At 45.6% G+C, this 22,367-nt stretch overlaps 1 protein-coding gene across 2 annotated transcripts in view; it reads left to right on the top strand.

Annotated features, from left to right (window-relative positions):
* LOC125099661 (palmitoyltransferase ZDHHC11-like) overlaps nucleotides 1-22,367 on the top strand; it is a 52,679-nt gene that overhangs the window by 20,235 nt on the left and 10,077 nt on the right. Inside the window, exons 7-10 of one of the 2 annotated variants that reach the window (XM_047728933.1) lie at nucleotides 8,759-8,877; nucleotides 11,039-11,123; nucleotides 19,632-19,666; nucleotides 21,498-21,642. In XM_047728933.1, coding sequence (XP_047584889.1) covers nucleotides 8,759-8,877; nucleotides 11,039-11,123; nucleotides 19,632-19,666; nucleotides 21,498-21,642 — 384 coding nt within the window. Of the gene's footprint in view, nucleotides 1-8,758; nucleotides 8,878-11,038; nucleotides 11,124-19,631; nucleotides 19,667-21,497; nucleotides 21,643-22,367 lie in introns of those variants that run through there. The other variant, XR_007127314.1, reaches the window with a different exon arrangement.

The following is a 22,367-nucleotide window of genomic DNA, read 5'->3' as shown; positions in this document are numbered from 1 at the left end:
TCATAGATGGCTTTGAAAATATTGAGGTATATGCCCTCTATCCCTACACTTTGTAGAGTTTTGATCAGGAAGGGATGCTGTACTTTGTCATATGCTTTTTCAGCATCTATGGAGAGTATCATATGGTTCTTGTTCTTTCTTTTATTAATGTGTTGTATCACATTGATTGATTTGCGGATGTTGAACCAACCTTGCAGCACTGGAATAAATCCCACTTGGTCGTGGTGAATAATCCTTTTAATGTACTGTTGAATCCTATTGGCTAGTATTTTGGCGAGAATTTTTGCATCTGTGTTCATCAAGGATATTGGTCTGTAGTTCTCTTTTTTGATGGGATCCTTGTCTGGTTTTGGGATCAAGGTGATGCTGGCCTCATAAAATGAGTTTGGAAGTTTTCCTTCCATTTCTATTTTTTGGAACAGTTTCAGGAGAATAGGAATTAGTTCTTCTTTAAATGTTTGGTAGAATTCCCCTGGGAAGCCATCTGGCCCTGGGCTTTTGTTTGTTTGGAGATTTTTGATGACTGTTTCAATCTCCTTACTGGTTATGGGTCTGTTCAGGCTTTCTATTTCTTCCTGGTTCAGTTGTGGTATTTTATATGTCTCTAGGAATGCATCAATTTCTTCCAGATGGTCAAATTTGTTGGCGTAGAGTTGCTCATAGTATGTTCTTATAATTGTCTGTATTTCTTTGGTGTTCGTTGTGATCTCTCCTCTTTCATTCATGATTTTATTTATTTGGGTCCTTTCTCTTTTCTTTTTGATAAGTCTGGCCAGGGGTTTATCAATCTTATTAATTCTTTCAAAGAACCAGCTCCTAGTTGCGTTGATTTGTTCTATTGGTTTTTTTTGTTTGTTTGTTTGTTTCTATTTCATTGATTTCTGCTCTGATCTTTATGATTTCTCTTCTCCTGCTGGGTTTAGGGTTTCTTTCTTGTTCTTTCTCCAGCTCCTTTAGGTGTAGGGTTAGGTTGTGTACCTGAGACCTTTCTTATTTCTTGAGAAAGGCTTGTACCGCTATATATTTTCCTCTCAGGACTGCCTTTGTTGTGTCCCACAGATTCTGAACCGTTGTGTTTTCATTATCATTTGTTTCCATAAATTTTTTCAATTCTTCTTTATTTTCCTGGTTGACCCATTCATTCTTTAGAAGGATGCTGTTTAGTCTCCATGTATTTGGGTTCTTTCCAAATTTCCTCTTGTTATTGAGTTCTAGCTTCAGAGCATTGTGGTCTGAAAATATGCAGGGAATGATCCCAATCTTTTGATACCGGTTGAGACTTGATTTAGGACCAAGAATGTGATCTATTCTGGAGAATGTTCCATGTGCACTGAAATGTTCTGAATAGATCTGTGATGTCCATCTGGTCCAGTGTGTCATTTAAGGCCTTGATTTCCTTGTTGATCTTTTGCTTGGATGATCTGTCCATTTCAGTGAGGGGAGTGTTAAAATCCCCTACTATTATTGTATTCTTGTCGATGTGTTTCTTTGATTTTGTTATTAATTGGTTTATATAGTTGGCTGCTCCCACGTTAGGGGCATAGATATTTAAAATTGTTGGATCTTCTTGTTGGACAGTTCCTTTGAGTATGATATAGTGTCCTTCCTCATCTCTTATTATAGTCTTTGGCTTAAAATCTAATTGATCTGATATAAGGATTGCCACTCATGCTTTCTTCTGATGTCCATTAGCATGGTAAATTCTTTTCCACCCCCTCACTTTAAACCTGGAGGTGTCTTCGGGTTTAAGATGAGTTTCTTGTAGGCAACATATAGATGGGTTTTGTTTTTTTATCCATTCTGAAACCCTGTGTCTTTTGATTGGGGCATTTAGCCCATTAACATTCAGGGTAAGTATTGAGAGATATGAATTTAGTGCCATTGTATTGCCTGTAAGGTGACTGTTATTGTATATTGTCTCTGTTTCTTTCTGATCTACTACTTTGAGGGTCTCTCTTTGCTTAGAGGACCCCTTTCAATATTTCCTGTAGAGCTGGTTTGGTTTTTGCAAATTCTTTCAGTTTTTGTTTGTCCTGGAAGCTTTTAATCTCTCCTTCTATTTTCAATGATAGCCTAGCTGGATATAGTATTCTTGGCTGCATGTTTTTCTCATTTAGTACCCTGAATATATCATGCCAGCTCTTTCTGGCCTGCCAGGTCTCTGTGGATAAGTCCGCTGCCAATCTAATATTTTTACCATTGTACGTTACAGACTTCTTTTCCCGGGCTGCTTTCAGGATCTTTTCTTTGTCACTAAGACTTGTAAATTTTACTATTAGGTGACGGGGTGTGGACCTATTCTTATTGATTTTGAGGGGGGTTCTCTGAACCTCCTGGATTTTGATGCTTGTTCCCTTTGCCATATTGGGGAAATTCTCTCCAATAATTCTCTCCAACATACCTTCTGCTCCCCTCTCTGTTTCCTTTCTTCTGGAATCCCAATTATTCTAATGTTGTTTCGTCTTATGGTGTCACTTATGTCTCGAATTCTCCCCTCATGGTCCAGTAGCTGTTTGTCCCTCTTTTGCTCAGCTTCTTTATTCTCTGTCATTTGGTCTTCTGTATCACAAATTCTTTCTTCTGCCTCATTTATCCTAGCAGTGAGAGCCTCCATTTTTTATTGCACCTCATTAATAGCTTTTTTGATTTCAACTTGGTTAGAATTTAGTTCTTTTATTTCTCCAGAAAGGGCTTTTATATCTCCCGAGAGGGTTGCTTTAATATCTTCCATGCCTTTTCCAAGCCCGGCTAGAACCTTGAGAATCGTCATTCTGAACTCTATATCAGACATGTTACCAATATCTGTATTGATTAGGTCCCTAGCCTTTGGTACTGCTTCTTGTTCTTTTTTTTGTTGTGAATTTTTCCGCCTTGTCATTTTGTCCAGATAAGAGTATATGAAGGAGCAAGTAAAATACTAAAAGGGTGGCAACAACCCCAGGAAAATATGCTTTAGCCAAATCAGAAGAGATCCCAAATCGTGAGGGGCGAGAAAGCGGATAAAAAGGAGTTCAGAAAGAAAAAAAAAAAGAAACTATTAAAAAAAGAAAGTCGATAAAGAAAAAATATAAAAAGGAAAAAAATATATATATATTAGATAAACTATTTAAAAAACATTAAAAAAGAAAACGGTAAAAGTTAAAAAAAATTTAGCAGAAGAAGAGAAAAAAAATTGAAAAAGAAAAAAAAATTAAATTAACTGCAAGGCTAAAGAATCATGGGGAGAAAGCCATGAGTTCCGTGCTTTGTTTTCTCCTCCTCTGGAATTCCGCCGCTCTCCTTGGTATTGAAACTGCACTCCTTGGTAGGTGAACTTGGTCCTGGCTGGGTTTCTTGCTGATCTGGGGGAGGGGCCTGTTGTAGTGATTCTCAAGCGTCTTTGCCCCAGGCGGAGTTGCACCGCCCTTACCCTGGGCCGGGCTGAGTCATCCGCTCGGGTTTGCTGGGTTTGCTTTCGGGAGCTTTTGTTCCCTGAGCGCTTTCCGTAGAGTCTGGAAGACCGGAATAAAGATGGCGGCCTCCCAGTCTCTGGCCCGGAGGAGCCGAGAGCCCGGGGCCCCACTCCTCAGTGTGCCCTTAGAGAACAGCGCCCAATTACTCCCGTCACCCTGGCCTCCGGCCGCGCTCCGACCTGACCGAGCCTGCGACCGGTTCAAGGTAACCCCGAGCTGAGAGTCACTCCTCGGCTCTGTCTCTGTAGCCGGCTTCCCCGTTCTAATACCGGTAAGCTCTGCGACACTCAGACACCCCCGATCCTTCTGCGACCCTGCGGGACCTGAGGCCGCGCTGACCCCACCTGGGCTTCACCCCAGTTAAGCCTCTGGAGCGATGTCCCTCAGCGGAACAGGCTTTTAAAAGTCCCGATTTTGTGCTCCGTTGCTCCGCCGCTCGCCGGGAGCTGGCCCCTCCCCCTGCAGTCTATCTTCCAGTCACTTTGGATTCACTTCTCCGCCAGTCCTACCTTTCAGATAGTGGTTGATTTTCTGTTTCTAGAATTGCTGTTCTTCTTCTCTTCAATCTCCCGTTGGATTTGTAGGTGTTTGCAATCTTTAGATAAGCTATCTAGCTGATCTCCCACTACCTGAAGTAGTCTCAGCTGCTACTTCTCCGCCATCTTGACTCCTCCTGGTGGGTTATTTTAAAACAGGATTTGTGGCTATGCTGACTTTTGTAGGTCACAGGTGACTTTACATTCTCTGTGGGAGGAGTTCCGTCTCACCACAGTCCCTGTAGGGCATCAGAGGGAGGGCTCCTTGTAATAATTTCGAAGTAGGAAGGTGTTGAAACCCACCTTTAGTAACAGTGATATTGTCAACGAAGTCATTTTCCTTGTTGCTCACCTGCTGGAAGTTTGGAAACACATTTAGTGGAAACTATCATGTGCCCAGCCTCTCCCCCACCCCGGACTCAGCCACTAAGAGCCGACCCTCACCCCAAGCCATGAGCAGATGGCTACAGACTTTTCTTTGGTGCCATTAAAACCAGGGTGACCCTCTGTCCCGATTTGCCTGGGACTGTCCCATGTGACACTGGCTTCCAGCCCTGACCATGTGGCTGCCACAGTGACAGCCACTTGCCATTGATCATTATGTTAAATCCCACAAAAGATTCTCCCAGACACAAATTCCTTATTTCTATTTGGCATCCAACAAGATAGAATCAGGCCAACCTCACCTCCTAGATGCACATAGACATTTAAGACTCGGAGAGCTGATATCTTGTTCTGTCCCACTCCTAGCAGGACAATTTCTTGTCAGCATTCAAGAACATAGAATATCAAATATGCACAATGACTTTTTACTACACAAATGGTAACATAATAGGCTTGGGTCTCTTAAATTTTTCTATACTTAAAACATCCCAAGGTTGAAACATGCCTTCTTAAGAAAGGGAGTTATCATTCTACTTAGTTGACATTCAAAAAGAAATAGAAAATTTGAATAGACGTATAACAAAGACAACCGCTAATTTAAGTTTCTCACGAAGATTTCAGGTCCTAATAAATTGATAAATTCTACCTGATATTTTAAGAAGAAAATAACAGCAGTCATGCACAGACCTTCAGGACCAGGACCAGAGAAGGAAGCAGCACTTCCCAGTTCTCTGTGGTGTCAGTGCATGACATCAATGCCAGACAGTGTCATTCCCAGAGAGGAGGAATAGCATGAGCTGGAAGCATTCGTGAATATAGAGGCAAATATCTTTAACGAAATATTATCAAACCAAATGTAGTTACAGAGAAACAGGATTATATACCATTACTAATTGAAGTTTATTCCAGGAATGCAAGGCTGGTTTAACATCTGAAAATAAATGAATGTAATAAGCATATTAATAAAACAAAGAACTTTAAACATGTGAGCATATTGGTCAACCAGAAAAATCTATTTGACGTGATAACACATCTATATATGACAAAAATGATTCCACACCCGGGGGCGTGGGAAATGCCCATAATCTGGTAAAGAGCGCCTAATGAATCTTGTAACTAATTCACACTTCATTCATTCTGAATATTTTCCCCTTAAGATTGGGACAAAAGCAAGAATGTCCACTTCAAACTTCTATTTGACGTTTCACTGAAGTTCCAGCCAATACAACACAGCAAGAAATATAAATGAAAGACATAGATTTCAAAATGAAACATATTTATTTGCATGGAACATGCTTCTAGCAAATCTGTAAAAAAAAGTCTGGTGGAAATAAGATGATGGGAAAAAAAGAAATAAGATCGCTCCATAAGGTGGTAGGATACAAAATAGATACAAAAATCTCAATTATATTTCTGTAAACTAGCAATGAAGAATCTGAAAATGATAATAAGAAAACCATTCCATGTGAAATAACATTGAAGATAATAAAAATAAGGTAATAAAACAAGAGCCAAATCTGTATACTTAGAGCTACAAACTATTGAGGGAGATCGAACACAATCTACGTAAACAGAAAGATTTAGAATACTCATGGACTGGAGAACAGAACATTATCATGAGAGCAAATTTCCCCTAAACTGACCTACAGATTTACTGTGATCCCTACTGAATTTCTAGCAAGCTTTTTTAAAGGAAATATCAAGCCAATTCTAAAATATATATCGAAATTCAGAGGACTTAGAGTGGCCAAGATAATTTGGAAAAAGAAGCAGCAAATAGGAGGACTCACACAACTTGCCTTAAAAATTTATGACCGGGGGTGCCCAAGTGGCTCTGTGGGTTCGGCCTCTGCCTTCGGCTCAGGTCATGATCCCGGGGTCCTGGGATCGAGCCCCACTTTGGGCTCTCTGCTCAGCAGGGAGCCTGCTTCCCCTTCTCTCTCTGCCTGCCTCTCTGTCTACTTGTGATCTCTGTCTGTCAAATAAATAAATAAAATCTTAAAAAAAAAACCCCAGAACATTTTATTAAAAAGAAATCTATGACCAAGCTACAGGAATCAGGACAGTGTGGGTCTGGCATGAAGCTAGATGTATGAACCAGTGGAACAGAGTAGAAACTCCCAAAATAAAACCTGAGCGGCAGATGTTGAACAGAGGAAGAAGGGCAATTCAATGGAGGGAGAAATGAGAGTATTTTTGATAAACAGTGCTGGAACAACTGGATAACCAGGTGCAAAAAAAAAAAAAGAGCACAATACCCTATTTCATACCACACACACACACACACACACACACACACACACACACACACACACACACATAACTCCAACTCAGTCATAGACCTGAATTTAAGAGGTAAACTTTAACACTTTAGGAAGAAAACAGAGTAAGCTCTTTGTGACCTTGAGTGAGGCAAAGTTTTCTTTAATAGGATACCAAAACACTACTCAGCAAAAAAATGAAAAATTGGACTTCATAAAAAATAAAGCATTTGCTCTTTGAAAGTCACCATTACGAAAACAGAAAACGTTAAGTCACAGGTGGAATAAATATTTGCCAGCCACATACTTACATCCAGAATATATATAAAGAACTCTCAAAACTGAGTAAGGAAAACAGCCCCATCTTTAAAATTAACATCTAATGCATTATTTGCCCCAGGGGTACAGGTCTGTGAATTGTCAGGCTTACACAATTCACAGCACTCACCATAGCACATAACTTCCCCCATGTCCATCCCCCAGCCACCTTGTCCCTAACCCCCTCTGCAACCCTCAGTTTGTTTCCTGAGATCAAGAGTCTCTTATGAGAGGCTTGTCTCCTCCGCATCCCATCTTGTTTCATTTATTCCCTCCCTTGCCCCCAAGCCCCCGGCCCTGCCTCTCAAATTCCTCATATCAGAGAGATTATATGATAATTGTCTTTCTCTGATTGACTTATTTCACTCAGTCTAATACCCTGTAGTTCCATCCACGTCGTCGCAAACAGCAAGATTCCATTTCTTTTGATGGCTGCATAGTATTCCATTGTGTATATATACCACATCTTCTTTATCCATTCGTCTGTTGATGGACATCTAGGTTCTTTCCATAGTTTGGCTATTGTGGACATCGCTGCTAGAAACATTGAGGTGCACGTGTCCCTTGGGATCACTACGTTTGTATCTTTGGGGTAAGTACCCAGTAGTACAATTGCTGGGTCATAAGATAGCTCTATTTTCAACTTTAAAAAAAAAAAAGATTTTATTTATTTATTTGAAGGACAGAGATCACAAGTAGGCAGAGAGGCAGGCAGAGAGAGGGGGAAGCAGGCTTCCCGCTGAGCAGAGAGCCCGAATACAGGGCTTGATCCCAGGACCCTGAGATCGTGACCTGAACCGAAGGCAGAGGTTTTAACCCACTGAGTCACCGAGGCACCCTATTTTCAACTTAAAAAAAAAAAGATTTTATTTATTTATTTGACAGAGAGAGACACACTCAGGGGACACAAGCGGGGGAGTGGGAGAGGGAGAGGCAGGCTCTCGGCTGAGCAGGGAGCCCATTGAGGGGCTCCATCCTGGGACCCTGGGATCATGACCGGTGCTGAAGGCTGATGCTTAACCACCAGGCACCCCTATTTTCAACATTTTGAGGAACCTCCAAGCTGTTTTCCAGAGTGGTTGCACCAGCTTGCATTCCCACCAACAGTGTAGGAGGTTCCCCTTTCTCTGCGTCCTCGCCAGCATCTGTCATTTCCTGACTGGTTAATTTCAGCCCTTCTGACTGGTGTGAGGTGGGACCTCATGGTGGTTTGGATTTGTATTTCCTGATGCCCAGTGATGTGGAGCACTTTCTCATGTGTCTGTTGGCCATCTGGATGTCTTCCTTAAAACAGCCCCACTTTTGAAATGGGGAAGAGATTTTAATACACTCCACCAAACAGGATATATGGGAGGCAAATAAACACCTGAAAAGGAGTTCCACGTCGTTTACCATTCGGAAAATGCGAATCCACGCCACAGCCCTGCCAGTTAGCAGGACCCAGTGGGAAAGGCTGATGGCACTGAGCGCCGGCAGGACGCTGAGAAGCAGAAGCCGAGGGGCAGCAGTTGGAAGACACAAGGGAACCGGAAAGTGATGCCACTTCAGAGAGCAGCTTGGCCGTTTCTTAAGACTTGGACTCTGCTCTTACCGTTTGACCAGCGGTCCCGTTCCCGGGCTCTCACCAAAGAGGACCGCGGCTGCCTGTGCTCACGGGGTGGGTGTGGGAGGAGGGGTGCTGTCCCTCTGGGGGACCGTCCTAGTCTCTGACACAGGGTCACTCCCCACTGACTAAAAATGGACTGGATTTTCTGAAAGAACGTGAGTATCAACGACTTCCCCCTTTTGTTCATTTTCATTCACGCAGCACACAGACAGCAGCAGCCAGAGCCCATCCGCACAGAGGTACGTTGTACACTCGCCAGAGTCGTTTGATGTGTGTGAATGTGGGCCGCCTGCTCTTCGTAACTCAAATGACTTTGGAAGGTAATTCATCTCTGATGGGATATTTTTAAATAATGTGTACATCGTCGCACTCAACACTAACCCGGATTTACCACCTTGTTCTCCAGTCCGTCCACACCGTTAACTTCTGAACGGACAGGCGGAAGTCAGAGCTCACTGATTATGTCGGTCAGAGGACACGTGGGGAGTTGAGTCCGAGCCTCCTTAGGACGGCTCTTAATACCTGGTTTCATGTTGCTCCCGAGAGCCCTGGAGCACCGCACGCGTGCACACACACACACACACATGAAATCACAAAGGCAGAAAGTGGCCCATGGTGAAGGTCACAGTCAAGGCTACTACTCATTGTAGAACACGCACTGTCTGCACACAGGACTGTGCTGCTGTGAAAAGTCACTGAGACACAGGAAATGTGCTCCCATTCCAGTGAGTGTCTTAGTTCACAGGGCTGTTGCCCCAAAGGGCCACAAAGTCAGGGGCATAAGCCACCAGACTGTGTGGTCTCACTGTTCTGGGGGCCGGAGCCTGAAATCACGGGGTAGACAGGGTCAGGGGCCTGTCGGGCTCTCTCCTTGGCTTGCGGATGGCAATTTTCTCCTTCTGTCTCTCCACATTTCCTATTTTGTCCCTTTCCAGCAAGAATAATTGAAAATTAGTGCACCAGGATCATAAATTTCCACCTTAAAAATTTTTCAGATTGCCACCTTATTGAGTACTTACTTTAGAAAATTTGGAACTTATAAATATGCGCAGTGTACGGACGGAAGTCTTTCCTCCCTCTGCCCGCCAGTGTGCGCCGCTGGCGTTTTGACTGGTGCATTTCGAGTCTCCCACGTAGAGTGTCTCCGTGTGCATCACACACATAACTTTTTCTTTTAAAAAATTATAAACCTGTTGTTTACCTCCTTAGGGGCCTGCTTTAAAATTCCGTGTATTGTGAGGTTCATCGTGTTAAAAGGAAGCACCCCAAATTCACTGTCCCATCTGGAAGGTGTACCCTGCTTCTCACCACTGGGATCTTCTTGCTTGGACACAGTTTGGCCTCTGTGCCCCGAAAGCTGGGAGACTTGGGGGAGGGGATCACTAACATGTCAGGGAGCACAGGTGGCCTTACGGACCCCTGGAGGTGGCAAGCGCTAACACCTGGGCAGCCGTTCTCTGCGGCGGGAAGCATTTCTAGGGTAACAGGGACTTCGTGCTGGATGGGGCCGGTGGGGGCCTGGGTGTGCCCGCAGCCTTCAGGTCACGCCCACTGCGCAGACCGGAGCCCGCGCCTGCAGACCCTGCTGTCTACACCTCTTGATGCTCAGAGCTGTGTGTAAGCAGCTGTGGGTGCTGATGGAGTCATAACTCCATAACCGACGTTAATCGCAGGCTCATTTTAGAGGAAGCTCGGGGTCGGGCTTACCGAAGCTTCACTCTCTGGGGGTAGCCATCGGCCTGTCTCATTCGCACAATTCCTTCTGGGCCATGTGCCTGCCGGAGCACATTCCACAGGCGGCCCCACAGAACTGACCAGACGGAGAAATAGAGAGGGGAGGGGGCCACACATCTGAAGCTAAGCTTCCAGAACTGTGCAGGACCTCCATCCCACCAGCCCTCGCCGGGGCCCATCCTGCAGCCGCCCAGTCAGTGAGCCCGAGCAGGGGCTCCAGACGCCTGTTCCACATCATAGGCTCAGGACAGTGACACTGGGGCCCTGAGTCTCGCGGGACAACAGTCAATGTGTGGCTGCGGTTGCGTTCATGCCGGGAGGTGCTGGAGAGGAATGCACTTGTAGGCTCCTTTGGGACACTGACAGAATTTGTGAGAAGTCACACTGTCCCCTTCAGCCTGCAAGTCATGGTGCCAGGCTGGATGTCTCCAAATCATTCTTCCTCGTGTCTCGGAGGGCCCTCAGCCGGCCCTCCTATGTAGTTCCGCATCCTCCTGGCATGGTGGTGGAGGTCCAGGACACACAGCACCACCTGCCCGTCCTCGTTCAGAGTCCCTGCTGCTGGTGCAGCCCCTCCTTTCAGGGGGCGGGGGGTCTCCCAGCGCGCAGCAGGCCTGCAGGCTGTGGAAGAAGGGGAAACCACAGTAAGGGGCCCGCGGCATGCTGTGGCCTGCGGCTGTCAGCAGCTGTCTGCCTTTCCTTTCTTGCTGACGTGTGTCTCCCCTTTCTCCTGCCCCATCCCACCAGAGTGAAGTCCAAGGAGCTCCTGCTGTCGGATATGCTCTCCCATCAGCTGTCCAGTACCGTGTTCCCAGAGAACTTGTGGCCAACGGTAGGTGAGGGACGGCCATGCATGAGCCTCAAATACAGGGGGGAGAGCCAACGGAGGGTCTAAGCCTCCCCACAACAACTGAGGGGAGGGCAGGGTTGTCTGGTTTAAAGTATTTACAGCGTTCTTAGGGATGCAGCTCCGACAGGGACAGTATAAGGGAAGTAAGGTGAAGACACAAAAGTTCTAAATTGTGGGGCACGTGTTTGAGTAGAGAAACATGATCGAAACGTGGGTGTGACTGGAACAGAAGCATCACGTGTGCTGTGATGAGTGTAGACATCTGCAACCAGCACTGCAGCCAGCTCCTGGCAGACTTCTGGCCTGTCCCCGAGGATCCCAGCAATCCTCCCACAGCGAGGGCTCCCCTGCTGCTTTCCCAGGTCAACATACACAGCCCGCTCTGTTCGTTAGCAGCCGGGACTCAGAGTTCCATGTGGGAGATGCTGGAGGCCGGTCTTCAGTGGGGACTGGGTGTGACTGGCCAAGTGTCAGCTTAAACCATGGCCAACACAATGTGGCATGACCCCTCCCCGACACTCCCATCCAGCCTCCTGCCATACCTGGAGACCATGGTGGCACTTCGTTCCATTCCATTGGCATCCCACCCTACCATCCCTTCTTGGGTGGTGGGTGCCACACAGCTTCTTCTGAGTGGCAGGAAGGACAGTGTTCAAGAAGCAAAGTCACGATGACTAGGCAGGTACTGACAGCGTGGCCCACCTAGCTGTAGTGTGTGTCCAGATGAATGTGCTCAAGCCCTCTTCTCCCAAGTCTGGCTCTCGAGCTCCCCTCCAGAATGCATGGTAGAGCAGTCTCAGGGACATCTTATCCCCATCCTGTCTCAGGTATCCAAGGCAGCCCTGACCATTCATGGCCACCCTTCTGGACACTTGTCATCCCTCATCACATTTAACCCCTTTGCGGATTATCTGAGACAGACCATCATTTCCACTTTGATGCCAAAGATTGGATAAGGCTGGGCTCACCTCCTAACTGTGGGCAGAGCTTTGAGACCTCAATAACTCAAACCCTACCCCCTCACACCCAGGAGGACACATTCTCTTTGTCATCCAAGAAGGTAAATACCAAATATGAATATAGGGCTTTCTAATACAACAGTAGTGACAGCATGGGCTTGGGTTTCTTAAACATTTGTACACTTAATTCTAAATCTTCCAAAGTTGAAAAATGCATTCTCACTTAAGAAAGGTAGTTCCCTTTTCAGTCAGTTTGTACAGATTAGCAAGCCTAAACAAATAAAAATAGAGAATCCCCAGCCCTGGTGGCTACACTGTTGAATTCTAAATTTTTATTCTAATTAAAAAATAACAACAGTTGTACACAAGCTCTCTCAAAAACAGAGGAAGGGAAACCCGTTCTGTGAGGCCAGTTTCAACCTGATACCAAAACAAGACAATGTCATCACAAAAGAATACAATGAAGCAAGATCCTTCAAGAAAATATAGACAGAAACCATTGAGTAAATATTAGCAAACCATATCTAGCAACACAGTTAAGTACCATGGCTATGTGAAGACCAGTAGATCTTAAACAAAATATTAACAGTGAAGGACAATAATAATATAATGATGTCAATTCAGAAAAAGGAGTTGCCAGTAAGAAACTCTCGTTCAGGAGCACCTGGATGGCTTAGTCGTTAGGTGTCTGCCTTTGGCTCAGGTCATGATCCCAGGGTCTTAGGATCGGCCCCGCATCAGGCTCCCTGCTTGGTGGGAAGTCTGATTCTCCCTCTCCTACTCTCCCTGCCTATGTTCCCTCTCTCTGTGTTTCTCTGTCAAATAAACAAATAAAAATCTAAAAAAAAAAAAAAGAAACTCTCGTTCATGGTAAAAAAAATATTCTCAGCAAATTAGGAATGAAGTGAAAAGATTTTCATTCTGACAATGAACAGCTATGAAATACAATGCATTTCCTGGAGAAAGACTGAATACTATCCCTCTTATGACTGGGAACAAGGCAAGGATGTCCACACTCACTACTTTTATCTAACATCATACTAAAGTTCCAACCAGTGAAATAAAATGAAAAAAGGAATAAAGAATAAAAAGTTAAACTGTGTTAATCACAGACAACATGGTTCTAAAACAAAACAAAGCAAGAAACTACTGGTAATAAAATAGCTTTGTAAGAAGCAGCTGAAGAGCTCTCCACTAAGCTGCAGGACATTTATCTTCAGTGTTATTCAGAACACATCTGAAATCCGTTACTGTCCCCACCTGGCTCTAGGAACCTCCGTGTGCCTCCAGCCATCTCTACAGCAAATCATTTCAGCTGTGGTCAAAGTCGAAACTTTTCAGTTGCGTTGGTTGAACTAGAAATGTATGTAATTTACCGTTTTCTGGAATGGAAACAGTTGTTAAAAAATAAATCTCTTTTGGGGTGCCTGGGTGGGTCAGTCTGTTAAGCATCTGCCCTCAATTTCGGCTCAGGTCATGATCTCAGGGTTGTCAGATTGAGCCCTGAATCAGGCTCCTCACTGGGTTTGCAGCCTGATTAAGATTCTCTTTCTCCCTCTCCCTTTGCCCTCCTCTCTCTCGTTCTCTCTCTTCTGCTCCAAAAAATCTCTTTTGACTTTGTCTTATTAAAAAAAATAGCAAGTTCAATGATAGTTCTATATTTGGCAAAAATTAAATTGAAGGCAATATTAAGTATTCCATTAACAGTGACATTAAAAATAATAAACTTAACAAAACTGGAGTAAAAAATCCAAGAGGGTCTATTTTTTAAAAAGGAAACCAACATGTTGATCATGAAATGTGTATGGAAATTCAGAGGACCTGGAGTAGCCAGAACAATGTTGAAAAGAGAACAAAATTGCAAGAATTGTACAACACTGACTTCAAAATTACTGAAAACCTACAGGAATCAGGACAGTGTAGTACTAGCATAAGGATAGACAAGTCAGTGGAATAGAATAAAAATTCTAGAAATAAGCCTTTACGTTTATGGTCAATTGATTTTAAACAAAGGTGCCAAGACAATTCATTAGGGAGAAATGATACTTTCAACAGATGGTATTGAAACAACTAGATACCCACCTTGAAATAAAAATAACTTAATACCATACTTCACCTATGTAAGTAACTCAAAACTGATCATACACCTGAATTTAGGAGGTAAAACTTAAAAAGTTCTAGGAGAAATGATAAATTGTGATTTTGTGTTAGGCAAAGTTTTCTTTGATATGATACAAAAAGCACTATCTACTAAAGAAAAATATGGTATATGTAATTATTGTGAAATGTCAAATTAACACATCATCGTCTCACCTAGTTACCTTTCCTGTAGGTATGTGTGAGAATGCTTAAGATCTACTCTCTTAGCAAATTTGATGTGCAGTTGCCATGATGTACATGATGATAGGTTTATTTTTAAAAGTCTTCCTTTGGGTAAATCTGTTAATGAGCTTTTGACCCAGGAATTGTGCTCCTGAGAATGCAGGCTTCCTGGATTCAACCTGGCTCTGCCTGTAACCTTAAGCAGGGAACCTAATTTGTCTGTGCTGGTTTCCTCCTCTAAAGGAGACAACAAAATTATCTCCCTATAAGGATTTTGTAAGGATTAAATGAAGATAACTTAGGAACCACTCAGTTGTTTAATATTATTACCTGAAGGAGTCAATTATAAATGTGGGGAAAGCAGACCAGACGGACATCACAGATATATTCAGAACATTCCATCCCAAAGCAACAGAACACACCTTCTTCTCTAGCACACATGGAACATTCTCCAGAACAGGTCACATCTTGGGTCACAAATCAAGTCTCAACTGGTACCAAAAGACTGGAATCATTCCCTGAATATTTTTGGACCACAATGCTTTGAAACTTGAACTTAATCACAAGAGGAAAATTGGAAAGAACCCAAATACATGGAGGCTAAAGAGCCTCCTACTAAGGAATGAATGGGTCAGCCAGGAAATTAAAGAAGAATTGAAAAAATTCATGGAAACAAATGTTAATGAAAACACAATGGTTCAAAATCTTTGGGACACAGTAAAGGCGGTCATGAGAGGAAAGTATATAGTGATACAAGCCTTTCTCAAGAAACAAGAAAGGTCTCAAGTACACAACCTAACCCTACACCTAAAGGAGCTGGAGAAAGAACACCAAAGAAAGTCTAAACCCAGTAAGAGAAGAGAAATCATAAAGATCAGAGCAGAAATCAATGAAATAGAAACAAAAAAAAAAACAAACAAACAAAAAAAAACCCAAAACAGTAGAACAAATCAATGAAACTAGGAGCTGGTTCTTTGAAAGAATTAATAAGGTTGATAAACCCCTGGCCAGACTTATCCAAAAGAAAAGAGAAAGGAGCCAAATTAATAAAATCATGAATGAAAGAGGAAAGATCACAACCAACATCAAAGAATTACAAACAATTATAAGAACATATAAGAAACTATATGCCAACAAATTAGACAATTTGGAAGAAATAGATACATTCCTAGAAATGTATAAACTACCAAAAATGAACCAGGAAGAAATAGAAAACTGAACAGATCCAGGAAGGAAATTGAAGCAGTAATGAAAAATCTCCCAAAAAACAAGAACCCAGGCCAGATGGCTTCCCAGGGGAATTCTACCAAACATTTAAAGAAGAATTAATACCTATTCTTCTGAAATTGTTCAAAAAAAATAGAAATGGGAGGAAAACTTCCAAACTCATTTTATGAGTCCAGCATTACCTTGATCCCAAAAGCAGACAAAGATCCCATCAAAAACAAGAATTACAGACCAATATCCCTGATGAACATGGATGCAAACATCCTCACCAAAACACTAGCCAATAGGATCCAACAGTACATTAAAAGGATTATTCACCACGGCCAAGTGGGATTTATTCCAGGGCTGAAAGCTTGGTTCAACATCCACAAATCAATGAGATACAACACATTAATAAAAGAAAGAACAAGAACCATATGATACTCTCAACAGATGCAGAAAAGCACCTGACAAAGTACAGCCTCCTTTCTTGATCAAAACTCTTCACAGCATAGGGATAGAGGGACCATACCTCAATATTATCAAAGCCATCTATGAAAAACCCACTGTGAATATCATTCTCAATGGGGAAAAACTGAGAGCTTTTCCCCTAAGGTCAGGAACACGGCAGGGATGTCCGTTATCACCACTGCTATTCAACATAGTACTAGAAGTCCTAGCTTCAGCAATCAGACAACAAAAACAAATAATAGGCATCCAAATTGGCAAAGAAGAAGTCAGACTCTCACTCTTTGCAGATGATATACTTTCTGTGGAAAACCCAAAAGACTCCACTCCAAATCTGCTAGAACTCATATAGGAATTCAGTAAAGTGTCAGGATATAAAATCAATGCACAGAAATCGGTTGCATTTCTATACACCAACAACAAGACAGAAGAAAGAGAAATTAAGGAGTCGATCCCATTTACAATTACACCCAAAACCATAAGATACCTAGGAATAAACCTAACCAACAAGGCAAAGAATCTGTACTCAGAAAACTATAATGTTCTTATGAAAGAAATCGAGGAAGACACAAAGAAATGGAAAAAACATTCCATGCTTATGGATTGGAAGAACGTATATTGGGAAAATGTCTATGCTACCTAGAGAGATCTACACATTTAACGCAATCCCTATCAAAGTACAATCAACTTTTGTCACAGAAATGGAACAAATAATCCTAAAATTTGTATGGAACCAGAAAAGACCTGAATAGCCAGAAAAATGTTGAAAAAGAAAATCAAAGTTGGTGGCATCACAATTCCAGACTTCAAGCTCTATTACAAAGCTGTCATCATCAAGACAGCATGGCACTGGAACAAAAACAGGCACGTAGATCAATGGAACAGAATAGAGAGCCCAGAAATAGACCCTCAACTCTATGGTCAACTCATCTTCAACAAAGCAGGAAAGAATGTCCAAGACAGCCTCTTCAATAAATGGTGTTGGGAACATTGGAAGACCACATGCAAAGAAGAATGAAACCGGGCCATTTCCTTATACCACACACAAAAATAAACTCAAAATGGATGAAAGACCTCAATGTGAGAAAGAGATCCATCAAAATCCTTGAAGAGAACACAGGCAGCAACATCTTCCTAGGAATATCACCAAAGGCAAGGGAAGCAAGGGCAAAAATGAACTATTGGGATTTTATCAAGATCAAAAGGTTTCGCACAGCAAAGGAAACAGTTAACAAAACCAAAAGAGCTGACAGAATGGAAGAAGATATTTGCAAACAACATATCAGATAAAGGGCTCGTATCTAAAATCTATAAAGAGCTTAGCAAACTCAACACCCAAAGAACAAATAATCCAATCAAGAAGTGGGCAGAGGACATGAACAGATGTTTCTGCAAAGAAAACATCCAGATGGCCAACAGACACATGAAAAAGTGCTCCACATCACTCGGCATCAGGGAAATACAAATCAAAACCACCATGAGATATCACCTCACACCAGTCAGAATGGCTAAAATTAACAAGTCAGGAAATGACAGATGCTGGCAAGGATGCGGAGAAAGGGGAACCCTCCTACACTGTTGGTGGGAATGCAAGCTGGAGCAACCACTCTGGAAAACAGCATGGAGGTTCCTCAAAAAGCTGAAAATAGAACTACCCTATGACCCAGCAATCGCACTACTGGGTATTTACCCTAAAGATACAAACGTAGTGATCCGAAGGGGCACGTGCACCCGAATGTTTATAGCAGCAATGTCTACAATAGCCAAACTATGGAAAGAACCTAGATGTCCATCAACAGGTGAATGGATAAAGAAGATGTGGTGTATATACACAGTGGAATACTATGCAGCCATCAAAAGAAATGAAATCTTGCCATTTGCAACAACATGGATAGAACTAGAGGGTATTAGGCTGAGTGAAATAAGTCAATCAGAGAAAGACAAGTGTCACTGATATGAGGAATTTGAGAAGACAGAGGATCATGGGGGAAGGGAGGGGAAAATGAAACAAGATGAAACTAGAGAGAGAGAGACAAAGCACAAGAGACTCTTAATCTCAGGAAACAAATGGAGAGTTGCTGGGGGCTGGGGTTAGGGATGGGGTGGCGGGGTGATGGACATTGAGGAAGGTATGTGCTATAGCAAGTGTTGTGAAATGTGTAAGACTGGTGGATCACAGACCTGTACCCCTGGGACAAATGACACATTATATGTTAATAAAAAAAAATAAATGTGGGCAAAGCTTTATGCAGAGGTGTTTACTATCACATTGTTTATAATAACCAAAAATCTGTAACAATCAAAAAATACAAAGTCAAGTGAGTCATTAAGCAGCATAGGCTGAATGTGTGACTTGGAAAGATAATGCAGCCGCTGGAGAGTCTGGCTGTGGAAACTATGTAATGAGTTCTTCAAAAGATTTTATTGCTGACTTGAGAGGGAGAGGGAGAGAACTCGCAAGCGGGGAAGGGAAGAGGGCCAAGCCGACTCGCCGCTGGGCAGGAGCCCCACCCAGGACCCTGAGATCATGACCTGAGCCGAAGGCAGAGGCTCCACCGACGGAGCCCCCCAGGTGCCTCTCTAATAACACTGTTTAAATGCTTATGATATAATAAGTGGGGAAAAGCAGTATGAAATTACATTTATGGCAAATTTACAATTGTATAAAACAAAAACAAATCCTACAAATGGGGCAATAAAGATTGACAGGAAATGCTGAGAAATGCATTCGGATGATGGAACTCTGGGTAAGTTTCAGTTTTCTCTATTTTGCAACGGGTTAGGTATATTCACCTGATTCTTAGAGTGAAAATATATGAAATAATATTTAAAATTGTTTTACAATTTAAAAAGAAGGAAAAGGAAACATGGTGCATTGGACTTCATCAAAAGCCTGGCTCAGAGTTAAACAAACCCAGGTGAAACGGTGTTCAGCATCATGGCAGGTGCGGGAAAGCAGGCGGCAGCCACCGCAGGAGGGCCCTGCCCCCACTAGAGTGACGGCGGCACAAGGCTGTCAGAGCCCGTCAGTGCTGACCAACAGAGTCGTGTCTGTCGCCGCAGACACAGATGGTGCCTTAAGTGACAAATCTCAGATCTCCCAGTCTGGAGGCTGGAAGCCAGAGACCCAGGTGTTGTGAAGGTTGGGTCCTTCTGATGCCTCTGTCCTCCATGCCCCACCCGCGTCCTCAAAGAGCCCTTTCTCTGTGCACCTCCGTCCCTGCCGCTGTCGCCTCACACGCAGACCCATCACCAGGGTCAGGGCCACCCGGTGACCTCACTTAACATTTCCCTCCGTACGAACCCCATCGCCAACGTGGGCGCACTCAGGGTTCCCAGGTGTCGGGGCGCCGGGTGAGAGGCAGGAGGGCTCAGAGTGAGGCGGGGGCCCAGGGCGGGGAGGGAGGCGCTCTCCTGTGCTGACCCCTTCCCTGGACCCAAAATGAGCTTCTGATGACTTGGGTTTTGAGAGTGAGCTCTGCGTCAAGCACTCCTCTGTTTCTCATGTCGCAAATCATCATTTACACCCTCACAGGACTCGGACAGCAAGCTGACGTCCCCTGCCCTTGGGTAAGTGTGCGAGCGTCCCGGATGGTTTCTTCTGACTGAAAAACAGCCGCGTGCCCGTCTGACCCGCCGTTCCTGAGGGCAACAGGCTCTGGTGGAAGACCTCATGGTGCTGTGGTCATGGATTGGGGGACAACACTGTGTCCCCGAGGTCATGGGCGTGGACAGCCTCTTGGGCCACTCATCGCACTGGCTTCACATGGAGAGTTAAGGCGGCGCTCCTTGGTGTCGTCCCTTGCGATGAGAGCTGGTGGCAAGCCCCAGTGGGGTCCGCTGTTCTTCCCGAGTGAGCAGGGGCAGCGGGTGGAGGGCGCAGGCCCTTGCCGTGTTGCCATGGCACTGGGCCAAGTTAGGGCTTGTCCTTTGGCCCTTGGTCTTTGCGGGGCTGTGAAGTCAGCACCCGCAGCTGCGCACATAGGCCCCCGGGGGCACATGGCCTTTCGACCCTCTGTGCCGCAGGCACGGAAAGTGGCCCTGGACAGACTGTGGCCTGGTTTCCAGCACACGTTTTAAAGGGTGAGATCAGGGGACTTCTGTCCCCTTGACCAACTGCAGCAGGACAGGTCACCCTTCCCTGCAATAGTGAGCCAACAGGAGAGGGTTGCGCTGCGACTGTCAGTGAGGGCTGGGTCTCTCTACACCACTCACCCGAGCCCACCACGAGCACGGGCTCCCTTTGTCCTTGAGGGGACAGCGCTGGGAAACACCATCCTGGCTGGTCTGGAGATCTCGAGTCCTTCCTCCAGCGCCATCGAATGCAATTTAAAATAAAATTAAAAAGGACAAGGCATTTCCTTGACTCTCACCCACCAAACACAGAGACACACAGGCCTCGCTCTGGACCCCCTCGACCCTGGCATGGCCCCCACCTGCGGAGCAGGGTGTGGGAGAGGCAGCCCCCAGGGAAGCACCCGCCCCTTCCCCTGCACTGCCCCCTGCTCTCCCACACCCCTGCTGCCATGGCCCTGGCCCTGCCTTCTGTGGGGGGCCTTGCTGGGACCATGAGGGGCATGGTGCTGATGGAGTCAGCAGGCCATGCTGGGGACGTGGACAGGGATGAGGACAGGATACTGGAGGGGACGTGAGGGAGGCTGCCCTCTTGCTCGGAAGACAGACCCACACATGGTGCCCATGGGAACTGGTCCAGGTTCCCCGGGGGCCCCTGAGATCCCCTGGATGGTCAGGGTGCCCGGCGTCGTCCTGTACCCAGCTGGCTTCCTGTGTCCCAGCCCGGCAGCCCTGGCTCCGGGGCAACTAGAACACTATTAGTCCTTTCTTGTTGTGCTGAATGTTTCTGTGGTGACTTAACGGTTTGGATCCAGGAGACCAGTCGGCACTGGAGACCCCCCTCCACCCCCGACCCTGCTCCTTGGGCCTCATCGGCCATAGCCGGTGTGGTCTCGGGGCTAGAGGCCAGGCCGGTGGAGGACACGCTCACCCAGGGCCTTGGGGGGCACCCATCGTGGCCACGTGTTGGTAGAAGGTCGTGCAGAGTCTCCTCCTGATGGTCTGACGGACCTGCGGGTTTGTTTCTCTGTTGGGGATACTCAGTTCTTGGACTGTGTGGAAACCGGCCAGACAGAATGAACATGAGTCAGGAGGACCTGCCCCACGGACAAAGCTCCTTCTGTCCGGTGTTAAAGGCTTTTCACGCAAGGACTCGGTTTTCCTTTTCTGCTAGCGGTGGAAGTGTAGGGCGCTCCCCACGGGAGCCTCCGGCCTGACTGCCCCAGGCCCTCCAACAGCCTCCCAGGCTCTGCCTGTTCTTGAGACCACAGACAACAGGGGACCCTAGCAGGGGGACGTCCTGCTCACCCCGTGCGCTCACCCACAGGGTGAAGGCCTCCTCGGTGACGTGTTTCTCCTTCCTGTCCCGCCCTAGCAGACCCAGGCGGAAGGTGCTCCTGTCGCTGTCTAGGTCCTCAGGTGTGAGCTCTGCCACCACCACCGCTGGCCCCGGGAGCACCCTGTCACTGAAGGTGAGCCCAGGGCTGCTGATGACCCAGCTCAGATGTAGGGGTGAGAGCCCGCCTCAGGGCTTGGGTCCCCCACAGCTGGGGTCTGCATTGTATTCTGAAGACTGATTGCACTCGTGCTCCAAGGCACCAAGGATGTTGCCCCCCAGCCAGGGAGGCCTAAGGGTTAGGACAATGCTCTTGAACCCTTGGCTTTGAGCTCAGCGAGCTTGCTCCCAACCAAGGGAACTCAGACCCCGACCTCAGATGTCCATGCATGGTCACTGAGTCCATACCCCAGTCCAGCCTGGGACCTTCTCCTCACATCAGGCTTGGTCCAGAACTCACATCTGATCCCACACTCTGTGTGCCCTGCTTCACGCCAGGCCCACCTCTCTGTGGGTGACCCCAGACCTGTAGCTCTCCGCAGAGTGCTTACAAAGGAATGGGCCCCCTAAGGTGAGCTTGGACTTTGGGCCCTTCTGGTGTGGAGACATTACTGGTTCCGCACCCCAGAGTAAGTCTCTTACCCCCCGACGCCGAGTCCCTGGGTCTCCAGGAGGTTAGGACGTATGGCTGTCACTTCCCAGAGCAAGACAAGCAAGGACTCGGTGAGGGGCAGTGAGCACTGCTCCTCGGTGCTCAGCCTGGCCTGGTGCTCAGTAAGCACTAGCCCACCCCAATGCCTTAGACCTTGGTGCATATGAATCATGATCTCGTCTGGGACACAGACTCATCGCTGATCTATG

The sequence above is a fragment of the Lutra lutra genome, chromosome 5, assembly GCF_902655055.1.
Source record: "Lutra lutra chromosome 5, mLutLut1.2, whole genome shotgun sequence".
Lineage (NCBI taxonomy): Eukaryota > Metazoa > Chordata > Mammalia > Carnivora > Mustelidae > Lutra > Lutra lutra.
The sequence above is the reverse complement of the archived record's forward strand: the minus strand, read 5'-3'. Positions and strand labels throughout refer to the sequence as shown.